Raw genomic sequence first — 14,821 nt, 5'->3', positions numbered from 1 at the left:
AAGCTTGAGCGAGCCACCAGAACGCAGTAAGAGGCAATTTGCAGTGTCATAGCTGTCGTGTCGAAGGCTTGCTTAAGGATGGATTCTAATCACCTATCTTGAGCATCCTTCAATGCTGTCCCTCCCTCAGTGGGAATGGTCGTTCGCTTCGAGGTGGCACAGACCATGGCGTCCACTTTTGGGAAACTCAGGCATTCCTTGGTCGCAGGTTCTAGAGGGTACAAGGATTCCAAGGCCCGCCCTCCTTTAAAGCTCGCCTCCGGGGCATCCCATTCCAGGTCGATCAGTTCCTGGATGGCTTCCAGCATCGTGAAATAGCAAGAGCCTTTGCGAAGGGACACCAAGATGGGTTTCTTCCTTGGTTCTGTCATAGGGTCCGTGCCTGGGATCCCCAGAGTCTTCAGAGTTTGAGAGACCAGGGTTGGCAGTTCATCCCTGTGGAAGAAGCAAAGCATGGTTCTGTATGCTTCCAGGCCTGGAGAGATTTCCCCTTCTTCCAGAGAGCCCTCATTGTCATCTGTGTTGTCTGGGTCCCTGTCAGGCAAACTCTTGGTAAGGCGAGGCATGTCTCGAGGCCCCTGGACCGGGCTGAGAGGATCAGGTGCTCCCGACTGGGGTTCTACCCGGGTTGGGACCGCGGCTGACTGCGCCTGAACAAAGGCTTGTAGTCCCTGGAAAAATTCCAACCAAGAGAAGGCCCCTGAGTCCATGCTTATACCTTGTAGTAGGAGTTACCGATGGGCCCTCTAGCGGTGAGGGGGATCACCTCGGAATTGCTTAGCTCCAGGGAGCTGCTGGATAAGGTCCCTGCGGACCCGTCCTCCGAATGGGATGGTCCAGACTTGGAAAACTTTTGACACTCTATTCCTCCCTGGGCTTCCTCACATTGTTGGCACAGGCAGGACTCCAGGTTGGGTTGTGCTGCTCTGATGTGGCAGGCCGTGCAAAGGGAGTGTCGTCTTGGCTTCTTTGCCGTTGGGGCCATGATCTATGGGTGCCTAGTATCCGGTGCGCACAGGTGATGCGCCTGGATTTGCGTGGCTGTATGCGCAGTTATGCGCGCCGTTGTGTGCACGTGGATATGTGTTTGTAAACGCGCCCGTTGTGTGCCCAAGAGGCCGGCCTGCCCTGCACGTACCAACTGCCGAAGAGGGGGGGGGGGGGGGAAGATGGTGTCGGAGCCCACCGCAATCAAGATGGTGCTGCTGGGATCACCACGTGGCTAAGTCTGGGAGCTGAAAACGGGGCTTAGCCCATCGTGCCTGCTCAGCCTGTTCGGAGCCCCCTCTTATTACCTCGCCGGTACGGCACTCCGAGAAAGGAGACCAGAGAAAGGTCGCTGGAGTCCCTTGTCTTCTCTGGGTTTAAGATTTTAAAGAACTTACCTGGTTTCAGCGCTTATGGCTGAGTGCAGAGATGGTATCTCGCTGCAGGGGGAAAAGGCTTTGGCCTTCCTTGCCGTGCTCGGTTTTGCACCCACTGCCTTTAAGCCGCTTCAGCGGCTAAGTCCCCGCCGGAAACCGGGTACTGGACCGAGCCACTTCTGAGGGATCGGAAATCACCTCCAGGATTCTCTACTGGGGGAGGGACCGTTAGGTATCACCGCAGAAGAGCGGGGCTTCTCTTCTTAAAGCTGAAAATCCTTTTTCTTTTTTTTTATAATCCCGCTAGCAATGTGCTAGCGAGAGGATAGTGTCTCCATCTGCTAGGGAAACGGAGAAATACTGAGGAGCTGAGGTCACTGCAAGGGTATATCTAGGGTGATGTCAGCTTTGAAATCTGACTTTGTCCCCCATCTGCTAGCAGAGGAGCACATAACCCACTGGTCCTGAGTCCATCTGGCTACACGCTAGGACAGTCTTTTGCTCCAGCATCATGTAATCCTTTGTATTACTGCATTCCAAATGCATGACTCTATTTCTTGGCCTTGTATTCTAGCTGCTAAACTTTTGACCACTCCTTGAACTTCTCCTCCTTCCATTTTGTTGCAGATCTTATTGCCATCCACAAATAGATACATTTTTCTTTCTAATCCTTCTGCAAATCACTCACAAACATATTGAACAGAACGAGGCACTAAACAGATCCTAGAGGCATGCCATTTATTACCCTTTTGTGTGCAGAGTAGCTTCCATTTACCACCATGTACTGTCTGTCAGTCAACCAGTTTGTAATCCATTCCACCAACTTGGGATCAACTCCCAGGTTTCTCATTTCCTTCATTAGCTTCCTATGCAAGGCCATATCAAACGTTTTGCTGAAATCCAGATAAATCGCATCAAGTGCTCATCCTAGATCTAATTCTCTAATTGCTCAATCAAACAAATCAGACTCATTTAACACAAACTTCCTACAGTAAAACCAATTTGGAGGGATGGTTTGATCTAGTTGGGATTTTGGGATGCCATACAACTTGCACTTCTTAATAATTGTCTTGACTGTGCTCCAAGGGATATTCAAGGACCTTGCATTCTTTTATACCCATCCCCAGATCTGTGCCTTTCCACAACTTTATCCTAGCATTCTTTGGACAACTCCTTGGAGCTCTTGGTTGGGTTTTGCCTTGACATGCACTCCTAGCAGAGAGATAGGAACTGCTGAATTTATCCTGTTATCATATGAATCAGTACAGTTTTAATGTAGGTGGGGCCAATTCATTTGGTGTGTGCTTTTGAAAGTGATTGGTTATATCAGAGTTTTAAGTAAGTATTTAGGCTTGCTACAGACATACAAGGAGGATGCAGACTTGTCCGATCAAGCTGTTTTGTGTTTTTATTTCTACTTAATTTCCTAAGGAATTCTGGAATATATTTTTCAGTTGGCAATTATAGGGTATAATATACATGGAACAGACTTGAAAGAAACAAAAGATGAACATTTAGGAAAAGGGGGTGGGGGGTGGGGGTAAGACTTTCCATAACCACTGTAAAAGAAACAAATTTACAAAATCTACATAGAGCAAAACGGGAACAATCTTTTCATATGTACATGCTTACTTTAGGCCATTAGTAGGAGGAGAAGGGGACCCAAAAAAAAAATCCCAGAGGCAGGGAAATCAAAAAATAATATAAAGCAAATTATGAATGCATTTTGTTCTTTCAATTTACAGGAAAAGTGGGTTATAAATAAAATTTGATTTTATTTAACTTAGCTGATTTTATCATTTTTTTTTTAATCTGGGCACAAAGGTTGTGAGGAGACCTTGCTTGCCTAGATTATAGTTGTCATTTTATGAATGTTTTATTCAAATGTTGTATCTTGCCTAGAATGGATGATAGAGTGAGAAATAAATATTTAAAATATAAAATAAAAATGATTTTAAAAATGCATATGAAATAGATTATAGAGAAATTTCATCTTATCCAAAAATACGTAAATGCATTGTAGTGAATACATTTGAGATTATATCACTTGATTTTTTTTTTCCTATGGAAAAGATTTGAAATGTATCTTGATACTTTCAGTATATATGTGTATACATGTAGCCATAAATGAATGTACTTGAAAAATGTTTATTGCACATATATATTTATTTTTTTATAAAATGTTAAAAGAAAAAGAGCGCTAGTAGGAAGTTCAAATTCATTTTTTAAGCAAAATTGTATGCACCACTAGGTGGTGCTAGTACAACATTTAAATTGTCATGTAAGGCTTAACAAAAATTATTGAAAAAAGAAAATGTTATCATGTCTGATTTTTTTTCCCTTCCGTGTCAACCATGTAGTGTGCAGGCTTGTTATAGCCTTATATATAATAATGTGGGAGGTTTAAACATATAGATTAGAGAAATGAAGATGTACAAGTCTGAATCAAGGCTGTTGATGATTTTCTGATTTTTTTTTTGTTTGTTTTTTAATTCATAAAGAGCAGTTTAAATAAGATTCTCAGAAAAAAAGTTACCGTCATACTTTAAACGGAATCACTTCTTTCAGATTAATAGGATGAAAGTCTATCAGAAAGAGACTGTTTATAAATCTTTCCATTTTTAAATTTCTTTCCTTTTAGTGTGCAGAGTCTTTTACTAATAGGCATAATTATAGCTTGCTTTTCTTTTACCAAAGTTGTTTTAAAGGATAGAATCACAATAAGTTAGTGAACTATTTTATTAAAACTCTGCACATTTACAGACCAACTGGCAAAAATGTTCGTATTACCCCATTTGTGCCCCTCAGTAGAGGCATGAAAATGTATGCTAGTATTATATAAAACTCTGTGTTCGAAGCTGCATGATTTATAAAATACCATGCATTTCTATACTGAAAGTATGTTGTGATATGTGCTTATATTTGTAATGTAGGACCACGTATACGTTCTCTATCCATTTTAAGAACATATGCGTATATTTTACACACAAAATTATTGTAACAATTTGTGTGTAATAACAGAATTGAAAGCAGAGGCAGGTGTATTTTAAGGTAAGTGTGTTCATCGTTCTAAAAATACTAGAATGAGTACTTGGAAATGCCAGTGAGAGGTCTGGGTGAACTGGTGGAGGTTAACAACCTCCACCAGTTCACCCAGACCTCTCACCCAAAAAACTGCACACAAAAGACATGTCCGATTTTCAATTGTGCAAGTCAGGTGTAGAAGAAAGTGTTTGGACAAGTATGGTAATATATGCACATATACCTCCGCAAAAACAAATTGTGTATGTTCTTACCTCTTCTTGGAACATTTGTTAAAATTTATGTGCAGTACTTCATCTATATGAGGTATATAAAATGATATACACACATACATGCTACTTATACATGTATAAGCTATTTTAACATGTGCACCCCCCTGCATAACTCTTTAAAATTCATTTGTTAGCTACAGTTTTTTTGTCATATTGTACAAAATTTTCCCACTGTTCACATAAACTGGGGATAGCAACATGTTTTCATGTGATATGATGACTATAATGTAGTGAATGTCTATTCATAAAGATTAATTGACCCTTGCAATCTACTCAGAGTGATACTCTTTCTTTCTGTGTGGGATAAAGGCTTTAATGGTTTCTAGCCTTGATATTTGTTGCTGGGGATTTGATACTGGCCTGACTTTATTTTGGTGTCTCAGTCGCCCTGGATCTTTGTATGTTACTGTCATTTTATGGGAAATTAGGGTTACTGGGACTGTCTTTAGCGTGGTTTTATTCTTATCTATCAGATCATCTGCAACAAGTTAGATATAACTTTGACTTTTGATTAGTTTCCACTTTCATCTGGTGTACCTTAAGGTTCTTCGCTCTTTGCTACTTTAACATATACTTCAGTCTGATCTGTAAATTGCTTTCAGGTCTTGGTTTGCATTATAGATTGTATGCAGATGATATCAAATTCTTGTTTCCTATTTCATCTGATATTAAAACCACTTGGATTTTTGGATATTTAGATTGTGAGAGTTTCTTTTGCTCTTTTTTTTTTTTTTTGTGGCTTGAGTGTTATGAATTCAACAGAATCCTAGCTAACTCAGACATTTAGATGGTAATTTTTAAAATGGTGCACGTTGGCGTGCCTGCATTGGCCCATGCCCAGCGATGCGGCCATTTTATAACATGTGCAAGTATATGTGCACATGTTATAGAATAGCATGGCTGCACGCACAAATGCGCTCAATTTTAAGTGGGCATGTGCATGCAAATTCCCTTCTACCGTGAAAGTCGGAGTATTTTTAAAGAGGCGCGCGCCAATGCCATTCCCAGTTTTACCTGTTTGTTCACCAGTTTGCCCAGTTACCAGCTAGATCCTGCCAACTACCCTAGTTTGATAGCCTGTATTCCCCGCCCACTTGGCCGTTACTCTTTAAACCTCTTAGATCTCTCTGTTTTTTTTTAACATTTTTTTAAATGTACACTTGATCCCTAGCAGAAGTAAAGTTACACGGCAGGGGACCTCGGCATGTGCCAGTGTGCGTAAGTATTTACATGCACATATCTTAGCCATACCCCGCAACACCCATGGCCTGCCCACATTCCACCCCTTTTGGAAACAAGTGAGATGTGCGTGCTGCGGGAGATACATGCTCATCTTGGGAGCTTTTAAAATTTGCTCGGCGCATGCCAACCTGACGAGTATGCATTTCCCTAATTTGGCATGTGCCGTCTTTAAAATTCACCTTTTAGATTTTAGTACTTGAGCACAAGTCACTACTTTTATTAACTGTTTTGTGCCCTGATCAATTTTCCTATTATAAATATTTTTATGTATGACTTTTTATTTGTCTTTGAAAGTACCTGTTTTCCATTATGTTTCCCAATAAATCTTTTTGGCACTTGGAAGTTGCACTGAGCGAAGACAATATTCTCTATCTGCAAAGCACCGTTGCACAGGCACAGATAGAGACAGACACTCGCAGATACAAACACTCATATGGGCAGACACACAGGTAGAGGTACAAACACACAGGAGTGTACACAGTGCGTATTATTAACCACACAGCCTGAACAGCGGCAGGTAATGTTCACTAATATGCTGTCTGCAAAGTCCTATCTCTCTCAGTCCCACACACAGGGACAGGCAGGCATAGGCATACACACATAGGTGCTCGCGTAGGCTTGCGCACACGAACCCATGCACAAGCACACTCATATAGGCTGTTATTGATTTGATAACTGGAGTAACGCTGGATAATGTTTTCTTATCTGCTTTGTGAGGAAGCCTGCTCCCACACACAGGGGACAGACTGGCATAGGCGCGCACACAAGCTCATGCAAGCGTGCATGTGCTCATACAAGTGCGCAAAGGCTTGCACATGTGAAAACAGGCTTGCCATACGTACACACAGGCACAGGAGACACCCACAGACACCCACACATATAGGCACAGGAAACCCCCCCCCCCCCCACACACACACACAGGCTGTTGTAGACCAGACTAACCGAGCAGTGCTTTGCAGTTTTCGCTATTTATTTATTTGATTAATTTATTTATTTAAAAGGATTTATTTCCCGTACCCATCAATGTTTGGGGTGGGTTACCAGAATACATTCATAATTAAGTATTAACATAAAATCCTAAGACAAAAAATAAAACATTCTAGAAACTTGACAATAAAATGTAGAAAATGACCTTTAAAAATAATTAAAAAGGGCTAAGAATGTGGAACTGGATCATAAGAACATAAGAAATTGCCATGCTGGGTCAGACCAAGGGTCCATCAAGCCCAGCATCCTGTTTCCAACAGAGGCCAAACCAGGCCACAAGATCCTGGCAATTATCCAAACACTAAGAAGACCCATACTACTGATGCAGTTAATAGCAGTGGCTATTCCCTAAGTAAACTTGATTAATAGCCGTTAATGGACTTCTCCTCCAAGAACTTATCTAAACCTTTTTTGAACCCAGCTACACTAACTGCACTAACCACATCCTCTCAAATCAAATTCCAGAGCTTTATTGTGCGTTGAGTGAAAAAGAATTTTCTTCGATTAGTCTTAAATGTGCTACTTTCTAACTTAATGGAATACCCCCTAGTCCTACTATTATTGGAAAGTGTAACTAACTGATTCACATCTACTCGTTCAAGACCTGTCATGATCTTAAAGACCTCTATCATATCCCCCCTCAGCCGTCTCTTCTCCAAGCTGAACAGCCCTAACCTCTTCAGCCTTTCCTCATAGGGGAGCTGTTCTATCCCCTTTATCATTTTGGTTGCACAAATCAGTAAAAGCTTGTTTAAATAAGAAATGCATTAAGGCTTCTTGAATTCTTTGGAATTGCCTATGGATTTAAGAGTTAGAGGTATGGCGTTCCATAGGATAGGTCCTGCGATGGAAAATGTGCATTCATGCGTTGCTACAAGCCTGGTAGTTTTGAGGGAGGGCACTTGCAACAGCAATTGGTTTCTAGATCTTAAATTTCGGGAGAGAATATATGTGCAAACTGGCAGACAGCCAAGTATTATTGTTATAAATGAGGTTGTGTAAGATTGATAACGTTTTATATTGCATGCGCCATTTAATAGGTAACCAGTGTAGGCTAAAAAGAATCAGGGAAATATGTTCATGTAATTTTGTGTAGGATAATAGCCGTGCAGCTGCGTTTTGAACTAATTGAAGTGGCAGTGTTGTAGATTAAAGGAGTCCTTCATAAAGGGAATTGTAGTAGTCAATACTTGTCAATACCAATGATTGAAGAACTGTTTGGAATGCAGATATATCTAGTAGAGGTTTGATATGTTTTAGTAAATGGAGTTTGTAAAATGAAGATTTTACGACAGATCTTATATGACTTTGCATATCTAATTTGATGTCTACTATAACACCAAGATTACGCTATATATATGTGAAATGATACACATTCCTCAAATTCTGTTATAATTGATGGTTTTTATTTTGTAGCATCGTCAATGAAGCAGGAGCCTCTATCTATAGTGTAAGTCCAGAGGCTGCCAAAGAGATGCCAGACTTGGACCCGAACCTGAGAAGTGCAGGTATGAAATTTTGTAATTGCTATCAAGTTACATAACTGAAGGGCTTCTCTGAAATGATCTACAACACTGGAGATTAAAGACTTGGGACAGACTATTATTTCAAAAATACATGGAATAATATAAAGGTATAAAAATGTCCTCATACTAGAAAGCAGGACATGCGAAATTGAAAAAGATATTGACTAAGGCAGTTAACAAAGCTGGGTTTAAAAAAGAGTTGTATAAGTTGCTGGAGGAGAAGTCCATAAATTGTTATTAACCAAGTAGGTTTAAGGAATAGCCACTACTTATCACTGTTTAATAACAGCATGGGATCTGTTTACTGTTTGGGATCTTGCCAGGCACTTGCGACCCTGGATTGGCCACTGTTGGAAACAGGATACTGGGCTTGATGGACCCTTGGTCTGACCCAGTGTGGCAAATTTTCATGTTCTTATTGCAGTATTAAAAAATCACATTTGATGTTTCTTTAAAGTAGCAACAGTCCGTTACCCAAAAACAAAATCACGTAGTGCTGCATGCTTGAAATTATGGTGCAGTCATGAAGGAATGGGAATGAGGGAGACGTTTGAAGTAGCTTCCATTTTTGATGGAAATAACAATACTCTCACTATAAAAACCGTGCTAGTGTCTCTGGTGCAAATATTTGTGAGAATATGTATACAGTATGTGAATAGTTTGCATATGATTGCTTGCTAAGCAATGAAATCATTCATGGGAACTGTCCACATGTTTCCTGTGAAATCTGAATCTTTAGTAGTCTGTTATAAATATAAATTGAGCAAAATATGTAATATGACTTGTATATTTTTTACATGCCTCTTTTCTGCTTGGTGCTCTCTGACTGGGCCTTGCTGGCATAGATGAGAAAAGGAGGTGGTTATTTAGGTATAAAATATGCATGTTATAATTTGTATTCATTGGACTTTCTTTTAGCTCAATATGTGTAGCACAGTAGTGTAGGTAGAGGTAATACTGTGCTTTTTATTGAAATCAGTTTTTGGATGGTCAAAATGTTTTTGACTTGGTTATATTGCTAGTTTAATTATTTTAAGATAATGAAATGTGTTCCCTATATTCTGAAAAACACAGTAGTACCTCCAGAAAAGCAACTACAGTTATTACAGCTGTTTGAAAACAAAGGGCCGATACAATATTTATGCACAGAAAGTGGGCGCTGAACTGTCAGCTCCTGCTTTCCTAACACGCCCCCCAGGCACCCCTCCTAGGGGCGCCATAAAATATTTAAATTAGAGGTTGTGTTATCAAGGAGGCTCCCATTATCAAGTGCCTCCTTGATAATGGGAGCCCAAGAGTGTCAGCCGTCCGCTGGTTAGGAAAACAGACGCCAAATTTATCGGCATCTGTTTTCCTAAACAACGCGCAGCCAGGGGTTTTACTAGGTACATTTTATCAATCTATTTAAAGTTTTTTTTATTTTCCTTTGTCCACTGGGTACATTGACATTAGTGCATTAAGCGGCATCGGTCTGGTTTTTGTTACAATTGTACCATTTGATTTCAGCCAGTGTCCCAGAAAGTAAAGAAGTCCAATAACTTCTTCAATAGGTGCCCCTGATCCAAATGCATCAGTTCTATCACTGATTCCCATGATAGATGTGTGCGAAGTCTGGGGAGGACTATAAAATCTTGGGTGTTCCACATAGGGAAAGATGATCCCTAGAGGTTGTTATTCCAATCAAGAGCTGATGGAGCAGTTGTTCAGGAAAGATAAACCATGGCTATTGGCTTTGGAAGCCTTGAGGGACCCAGGAGATACATAGTCCTCTGGTGGTGCATTGACATTGGGAGGGCATCGATTTCACTCAGTATTGAAAAGGACTAGGTAGGTATGCCATCATCTAGCTCTTCCCACCCGAAAAAACAAGGGTTCCATTTCTTTGGTTCTGGCATCAAAGAGCTCTGACATGTTTAGAGCGAAGACCAAAAAGCATTGGCATTGGTCTCCATTGGTGCATGAAGGCGAGAGTAGGGATGTTCTGGCTGCTGCTTTGAATCCAAAGTGTTCCAATAGAGAGGACAGCTCATCCTCTCATCTTTCTCGGAAATCACAACAGCCTCCAAGGGTCCATGTGCCAGCTACTAATATTTCTCAAGTGACCCAGGAAGATGTGGCCTCTCCTCCTATTTCCCCATCAGTACTGGCATTATCATTTTTCAAGGAATAACTGGAAATAGGATCCAGGAGGCCTTGGACCAAAAGGTGGCAGGCATCTGCGCATCTTTATCCACGGCACCGATCTGGAGATTTTTCTGATCACGAAGGATCAATAGGTCTGATCTCAGATCCCTCTCCTCCATTGGAAAGAAGTTCTTCAGAGGACCTCTCCGTGGCTGATTTTATTAAGAGAATGGTAGAGACAATTCCGTTTGGTTTGCCAGAAATGAAGGTTTGCATTCTAGTATAAAGGAAAGGCACTAGACCCTTTCTGCTGTTCCATATAAAAACTGCTTGAATACTTTATGAACCGTTTGAATTGCTAAAGAGACTTGGCCTTCTATGTATATCAGACTGAGGCCCTTAGAAAGTCCATCCAACATTTTCTTTTGATACTCCCCTCCCCCAATAAACTTTTAACTGCTATTGCCAAGCACACCCTTTCTGATTGGCTAGCAGATTACTTCTCCTCCTGTTATGTTCAGGCAGGCCTGTATCTGTCAGGGCATGTCAAGACTCAGTGTTAGAGCCATGGCATGTCAGCGAGCCATCTGAGATTGCCCTTCATGGAGATTTGCAAAGCTGTGAAGGGTCGTTCTCTCCACACATTCACATCTCACTATTTGGAGAAAGACTCCCAATGGAGTCTTTTTGAGATGTAGAACCCAACTCCATCTGCCTTTGGCCCCATTATGTTTCTTTCCATGCTGGCCCTAAAAAAAAAAAAAAAAAAGGAAAGAAAGTGACTGATTGCAACCACCCAAAAGATTGTGCCCATTGTCAATATTTTTTGGATTGTATTTTCCCCTTTTTTTGATCAGGGCAGCCTATAGCTAGGTATTCCATACTTATCCTGCTTGTCCTTGGAAAAACCAAAAGTTACTTATGTGTAACAGTTGTTATCAAAGGTTGAAAGTCTTCACCAAATCCTGCTGCCTCCCCTTGGAGTTGGTTCTTCACCTTCATGTTAATTGCCATGAGAGGACTGAAGTGGCCCATGGAATGTAGTGATGCGGGTTATGCTGTAACAAGCCGTTAGGCCCGTTCAAACGGGCGAGATTCTGTCGGTCAGAGCTGCTCTCTTCTCCACAACTTCTTACCCTTCCCACTTACTCACTCATATCCTCTTCCCTTTTCCTTCCATCCCCTCTCATCTTCCCTTTCCTTCCCCTCTCCCCTTATTCACAACTCCTTCCCTCTCCCTCAGCCCTCCTCCACTTCTACTCCCTCTTTTTCTCTTCTCCAGAACTTCTTACCCTTCCCCAGTTTCTCACTCATATTATTTATTTATTTATTTATTTATTTATTTATTTAGAATCTTTTCTATACCGTCGTTAAGTTATTTACCATCTTACCATCACAACGGTTTACAAAATAGGCACAAATAGTAAAAAAAAAAAAAAAAAAAAAGTTATAGAAGTGCCAATAATGATCCGGTTACAAAACATTCTAATATAATTACTAATTGATGAGTTAGGTATATTTTTCCTTCTGGCACATGTTTCATTTCCTCTCTTCTCCTCAACTTCTTACCCTTCCCACCTACTCACTCATATCCTCTTCCCTTTTTCTTCCAATCCCTCTCCCACAACCCCTTCCCTCTCCCTTAGCCCTCCTCCACTCCCTCTTTTTCTCTTCATAACTTCTTACCCTTCCTACTTACTCACTAATATCCTCTTCCCTTTTCCTTCCATCTCCTCTCATCTTCCCTGGCCACCCGGGATCTGCGAGCGAGAGGTGTCTTGTGCGAATTGGGCAGTGTCCGTGTTCTCGCTCTGTTTCTGTCTTGCACGGCACGTCGCTCACAGCTGTCTGTTCTGCGCATGTGCAGTAGAGCTGCTCTCTACTGTGCATTTGCGGCATGTCGGTCAAGCCTCATTTATCTAGATAGATTGCTCAATAAAGCATGCTAGTAGCTTCTAGAAGCTTTTGGTTTAAATCTTGTTCACTGGTCTCTGTCAAATGATGTCACCCAATAGTGAGGATGTATATCCTGCTGTCCTTGGAGAACACTTGTTGCAGGTATGCAACTTGCTCAACATCACAGTAAGTTCTTGAAATGGGATGTTGCTGAGTAACAGAGTTTATTGATTATGAATATTTAAGGAATTGAACCTCTACCTGGTAAAACAGAGGTTCAAAGAAACTTTTCTTCCCATTAAAAATCAAGGAATTTTGGGATATCTTTTAATAGACCAAAGAAAAATATGTTGTAGGTCAAGAGCTTTTCAGACCTTTTTGTTGGTTCCTTAAGTAACATAACCTTCAAAAATTCCAGTTTTCTTCAGGACCAATATGGCTAGTAGAACTCTGCACTACATAATAAACAGCTCTTCTATATCTTAGAAGGTGAATTTTCAAACACGTGTGTAAAAATTCACACTTGCGCACATAAAATAGCATATGCGCGAGTGCATGCTATTTTGAAAACCACAACATGCTCACATAAATCAGGGTCTGTGAGCAAGTTTGCACTTGTAAAATGGGGCGGGCCAGGGCATTCCGGAGTGGGGCTATTTTACAACCTGCCAAAGTGATGTGCAGGAATCTTTTAATTGCATACATTTATTCCTGCTCAATATCTGGTATAAGTGATTGTAAACATCTTAAAAATGAAAAAAAAATGACTGGGTAGGGGGTCTGGTTGAAATGGGGGGACTTCAAATTGAAGATCCAGGAGGGTCTTCATGAGCTGCAAATGGAGTGGGCGAACTGTTGGACTAATTGTGAAAAATGGTTATTTCATTGCTGCGAGCATGTTATAAAATCCCCTGATCGCATGTAAAAGCCGACTTACGGGGAAGGGGGGCAGTAAATTTATCTAATTAACGCAGGTAAAATCTACTTGTGTATCATTTTAAAAACTGAAGAACAAATACCGAGTATATCATTTGCACTCACTTATGTAGTGACACTTATCTGGTTATATTCAGATTTATCCGGCTAAGTAGCAGCAGGTGCTACTTGGCCAGATAAGTCTGAACAGCGCTACTTAACCAAGTAGTACTTTTCAGACTTATCCAGCTAAGTACCACTACTTAGCCAGATAAATGGCATAAGTCTGATCTTTTGCGGCTTGCGGTTTTTATATGCACATGAATTTGTGTGGGCATATGTACTTGTATTTTACAACCGGCGCTTAGCATATCCATGCAGGTAATAAATTACAGTAGCAACTTTGTATGCACCTTTTTACACATGTAAATGGTCACACATGAGCAGTTTTAAAAGTTATCCTCCTTGTGCTTATAAATTGTAAAATTAGATGTGGATTTTCCAGCTAATTAGGGGTTCTTAGAGAGTGCAAACCAATATTTATCAATGTTTGTAGCTCAAGTCCTGTTGCTGCTGTTGTTTTTCCAATTAAATTAAATACATATTTTGTACATCTGAGGAGTTGTCAGCACAGAAAAGTCCCAAAAAACAGAGTGGAGAATCTAAGACAGACAACAGAATGGTTTCCATTGTTTATCCAATAAATACCTATTTTTTATTTTGCATCAGGGTGTTTTATTGCTACTTGTTTATTTATTTGAAAGCATTTTTGTCCTACCTATCAAAAACCTAAAGGGGTAACAGCAAAAGATATGTAAATTACCAGTATCTCAATACTAAAAGGGTTTGAGAGTAAATCTGTAACGATCTGCTGTTCTCAAACAGTCTTGATCATAAACAAATTAAATGATCACGATTAGAAAAGCCACTAATCGTTCAACACCTGTTCAAATAGGAATTCCTTTTATTTCCTCCTAAATGCTTTAATTCAACCCTGTCCCCCAGGCAGAGAGTTCCACAATCTTGGTCCGACAACCACAGAGGCATTCTGTCCCTGGTCTCACATAACCTTAACTGCCAGAATGATGGCATTTCTTTTCCTTGTGATTGAAGTAAGGCGGGTGGGAGCATAGATCTTTAAATCTGATCTTATATGAAAAGGCATTTCGTCATGTAAAGCTTTGAAAACCAGCAGCAAATGTTTAAACTTAACTTCGCCCTCAGCTAGCCGACTTGGCAACAAGTTCCGTACGTCTCTACTAGCTCCTGTTCCGTGTTCCGGTGGTTACACAGTTGGACTTCGTTGGACCTTGGACTCTGTCTGGTACTCGCTCCTCGGGGGCCAGTAGCACTCTCATGGGGACCTTGTCTCCTGGCCTCCCCCGCTCCTTGGGTTGGCCCTGCACTTCCTGAAGTCCTACTCTGCAAGGCTCCCCACTCCTCGTGGCAGCCC

At 40.9% G+C, this 14,821-nt stretch overlaps 1 protein-coding gene across 3 annotated transcripts in view; it reads left to right on the top strand.

Annotated features, from left to right (window-relative positions):
• Positions 1-14,821, top strand: part of SRBD1 (S1 RNA binding domain 1) — a 593,419-nt gene that overhangs the window by 322,153 nt on the left and 256,445 nt on the right. For all 3 annotated transcript variants that reach the window (XM_029593347.1, XM_029593346.1, XM_029593348.1), the window contains one exon: positions 8,324-8,415. In XM_029593347.1, coding sequence (XP_029449207.1) covers positions 8,324-8,415 — 92 coding nt within the window. The remainder of the gene's footprint in view (positions 1-8,323; positions 8,416-14,821) is intronic.

This window comes from Rhinatrema bivittatum, chromosome 3 (assembly GCF_901001135.1).
Source record: "Rhinatrema bivittatum chromosome 3, aRhiBiv1.1, whole genome shotgun sequence".
NCBI lineage: Eukaryota > Metazoa > Chordata > Amphibia > Gymnophiona > Rhinatrematidae > Rhinatrema > Rhinatrema bivittatum.
This window is presented reverse-complemented; position numbering and strand designations above follow the sequence as displayed.